The sequence below is a fragment of the Lottia gigantea genome, assembly GCF_000327385.1.
Source record: "Lottia gigantea unplaced genomic scaffold LOTGIsca_3, whole genome shotgun sequence".
Classification (NCBI taxonomy): Eukaryota; Metazoa; Mollusca; class Gastropoda; family Lottiidae; genus Lottia; species Lottia gigantea.
Window position 1 is genome coordinate 4,935,075 of NW_008708986.1, and position 4,131 is coordinate 4,939,205.

General features: G+C 36.8%; 1 protein-coding gene across 1 annotated transcript; it reads left to right on the forward strand.

Annotated features, from left to right (window-relative positions):
• Window positions 1-1,140: 1,140 nt before the first annotated feature.
• Window positions 1,141-3,531, forward strand: LOTGIDRAFT_51526 (hypothetical protein; the record flags this gene model as incomplete). Its single annotated transcript, XM_009057008.1, has 1 exon — window positions 1,141-3,531. A coding segment is annotated over one exon (2,391 nt), but the record flags the coding sequence as incomplete, so codon positions are not given.
• Between the last annotated feature and the right edge of the window lie 600 nt (window positions 3,532-4,131).

Below are 4,131 nucleotides of genomic sequence, written 5' to 3' on the forward strand. Positions count from 1 at the left end.
ATTTTATTATTGTATCTTATTATGCTTTCCATATTTGTTACAAGGTAGAATACTTATATAGAACAAAATGTAATAGAATGCGTCATGACTTTATTGTAACTTTCCTATTTTGTACATTCGACGATGTTGCAATGATCATCGAAAGAAGAATTGTGCCAATTTACGACATTGTAACCTTTACTGTGGAAAGTTTAATCAATCATTGTGTTATATTAGTAAAAATTTCTGATATTGTATTAGATCAGTGTAGACATGTAAGACTGGGGTGATTGGTGTAGTTCAATATTGAAACTGTGTCTGACTTCACGATCACAGAGAAACCTTATATTTACATATCAATTAAAATGACAAGTAGTATAGCAAATATAACATATGCTTGACCATGCATGATATATTTCTATTTGTTACGCTTTGAAAATTTACGATTTTTTGTATTAAAGTTGTTTTGAAATGAAATATAGCAGACGTTTGTTCTCGGTAAATAAATCAAAGACAAAAACGGATTCAACTTTCTATTATATGTTACACCAAGAGAACGCCCAAGAAAGCCTTTTGTTTCAAATACGTATTCATATTATATCGGAACAAAATACGTTTTAATTTTATTGTTGCGAGTATCATGCATAACCAAATCAATATTGAAAACTATAGGGAGACTAAAAATCTTAAAACAATCACGATATGGTGTCTATTGTTATATCAATAGGAAGAAGTATACATATATAAAATTATTGGCAATGGGATCAGAAGTCTGTTCAAGTACGGCCGTCTATTGTTGTGTCTTGAATAGTGAAAAGACGGCTAACGTGAGGCTTAAGATTAAATATAGAATGAGAGATGTTTCCCCGTTTCCTTTTCAATTATTGCTAGCCACGATAGTAATATACACCAAGAGGTTGCTCACTATTGATGCCGGGTAATTTTCTAATTGGTAATCTGATATCTTTTTTTCTTTTGCAGTTTTTTGTCATCAAGATGGATTAGAAGGCATAAAACGTGATTGATTTCAATAGAGTTAGAATAGAAAGACGACTGTATTCGTTAAAGATGGAAGGACGAGCGAGAGAATTACTATTGATACTGTCAACATTAACTTTATGTGCCTTGTCGATTGCCCAACAAATGCAAGCGGTATTTCATCTAATGGAATCTAAACCTTCAGGCACATTGGTTGGTAATATTGCAGCGGAAACAAACATAGCAAGAGGTATTTCAATCTCTGGATTTAAAAGTCTTCGGTACAGTTTTCTAAATCCCAATGACGTTGATATTGCTTCATTGTTTAGTGTTGATTCGACAACGAGTGATATCACCTCCAATAAACTTATCGATCGTGAAAAAGTTTGCGAGTTCACTGCCGATTGCGTCTTGACATTTGATGTTAAAATAAACTCTTTATTAACTTCATTTTTTGAAATAGTGACGATAAAAATTATAGTCGATGACGTCAACGACAATGCTCCCATATTTCCAGAATCAGAAATTACAGTATTTATTCCCGAAAATGTCAACCCGGGTACCATGTACCGTATTGATGGTGCTACTGATAAGGATAGGGGCAAGAACAATTCCGTCCAATCATACGAAATGATTTCAAGTGCCAACACATTCGGTTTAAAAGTGGACAAAAAATTAGACGGAACCTCTGACGTTCGAATCATTGTCAAAAATGTCATAGATCGAGAAAAGAAAAACTACTATCGGTTCTTTATTATAGCTAAAGATGGGGGAAACCCACCTTTATCCGGAAACGTTACAGTCAACGTAAATGTATCAGATGAAAATGACAATGCTCCGGAATTTTCAGAACAGCATTATGACGTCTCAGTTACGGAAAACACCCCTGTGTATTCTGTGATTGCCAAAATTCACGCAACTGATCGCGATAGTGGAATGAATGCTAAAGTAGTATATCGTTTTAGTCCACATAAAAGTCCCGAAATTGAGAAACTTTTTGCTTTAAATCCAGAGAACGGTGACATAAGTGTACGAAATGAACTCCAATACCAATCCGGAAATCAGTTTGAAACAATTATCGAAGCTTCTGATCAAGGTGTTCCAGAGCAGGTATCGCAAGCGAAATTGACTCTCCGGATATTAGACGTTGGAAACAATCCACCTCTTGTGACAATTAATCCAGTTTCATCTGGTGTTGGAGATATGGTTCTCTTATCAGAAGGTGCTCGAGTAGGAACTGTGGTTGCACATGTTAATATTGTGGATAAAGATGTTGGACCTAATGGACAAGTGCAGTGTAACTGTCCACACGATTTCTTCTCGGTTCATCGTTTAGAGGGACGTGGATATATTGTTCAAGTGAAACGTATTCTGGATCGTGAACGTAACGATGAACATAAAGTCATGGTTATTTGTCGAGATTCGGGAACACCTCGTCTTTCAGCCAGAGCAAAATTCACTGTGCGACTAACCGATATGAATGATGAACCCCCTGTGTTCACAAAGAGAGTATTTGAGACAAGTGTTGAAGAAAACAATGTAATCGGGCGACCCATTATCCGAATATCTGCAAATGATGCCGACATAGGAAAGAATGCCATAGTTCAGTATCACCTCAATCTCGCTGATGACTCAATGTTTAGGATTAATCAAAATACAGGAGAGATCGTTGCCAATGCTCGGTTTGATCGTGAAACCATGTCCGAAATGAAATTTACTGTACGTGCTGTAGACGAAGGTAATCCTCCTCTAACCGGAACAGCTGAAGTGTTGGTCCGCATTATTGATGAAAATGACAATAGGCCGACATTTGACGCATCATCTTTAGTATTTTCCATCAACGAGGACAAGAAACCAGGAAGTGAAGTAGGGATACTTAGAGCTAAAGATGCTGATTTCAATTTTAATTCGGATGTCGAATATGCAATGCTTGTTAATGGTGCTGAAAATGTTCCTTTTGCTGTGTTCTCGAACGGTGTTATACGAACAAATAAAGCTTTGGATTACGAGGAACAAAAACGATACTCGTTTAATATCATAGCAAAAGATAAAGGAAGACCACCATTAAACACTACGGCAAGAGTTTTGGTTTATGTGATGGATGCGAATGACCATAGTCCTATTATTGTGTTTCCTAACTCTCATAACGACACGATTACGGTTACGTCTGACACGGAACCAGGTACAGTGATCACGAAAGTTGTAGCTAAAGACAGAGATGAGGGTGATAATGCTAGATTATCGTACTACATTAACAAGGGAAATGTTGACAATACATTCCACATTGGATCCAAATCGGGAGAAATCGTATTAGCTCGCAGACTTATGCTTGACGAACGTGAAGACTATCATTTAACTGTATCGGTACAGGATCAAGGGAAGACCCAACAGGCATCTCAAACGTACCTTACTGTGAGAATCATTTACGTGAACGTAACGTATATTGACAGCACGCACGAAGACTTGCGGTATATCATCATAGCCGGTGTCGTAACAGGTGTAACGGTTATACTTTCTATTATAATCGTTGCCGTTATATTGTACGTCCGCAGATCCGACAATCAGCGACGTCATGGACAGACAATTTGTGTTCAAGAACAAGGCGACAATCGTCATCCAGAAAAACAGTTATGGCACAGTATACCCGAAGACGAAGTAGTGTCTGTTCCTACCGAAGATAAGATAAACATGGACAGTATTTTAAAAGACTCAAATTGTGATAAAAAGGGTAGCTTGTCGTTTGATAGTGGAACTGAACATGACGATACATGTTATAAAACAAAACCAATGGATCATTATACTGGTCAACAATTCTTCACTTTTAAGAAGGTCAGTTGATTTTTTTTATATAGCATTTTGCACACCCAAATATCATTTCTTTACTCGTATATTTCATTGCATTCATTCGTCATCATATTCGATGATTTTAAACTCAACATATGCCGAGACAAAAACCTTAACTTGAAACAGATTCCCCAACATTCATTCACAATGAAGCTGCAGAATACTACAAGATGTCCAAGTAGTTATTTGTTTCGCAGTTGAAGCGTGTTAATGAACCTATCCAGTGGAACGTATCCAAAACTACTGTTATTTTACCGTTTCGATCCTTGATAGTCCAACAGATGGTTTAATGTATAGATTGATCACAGCCATTCTTGGTGGGATTGATAT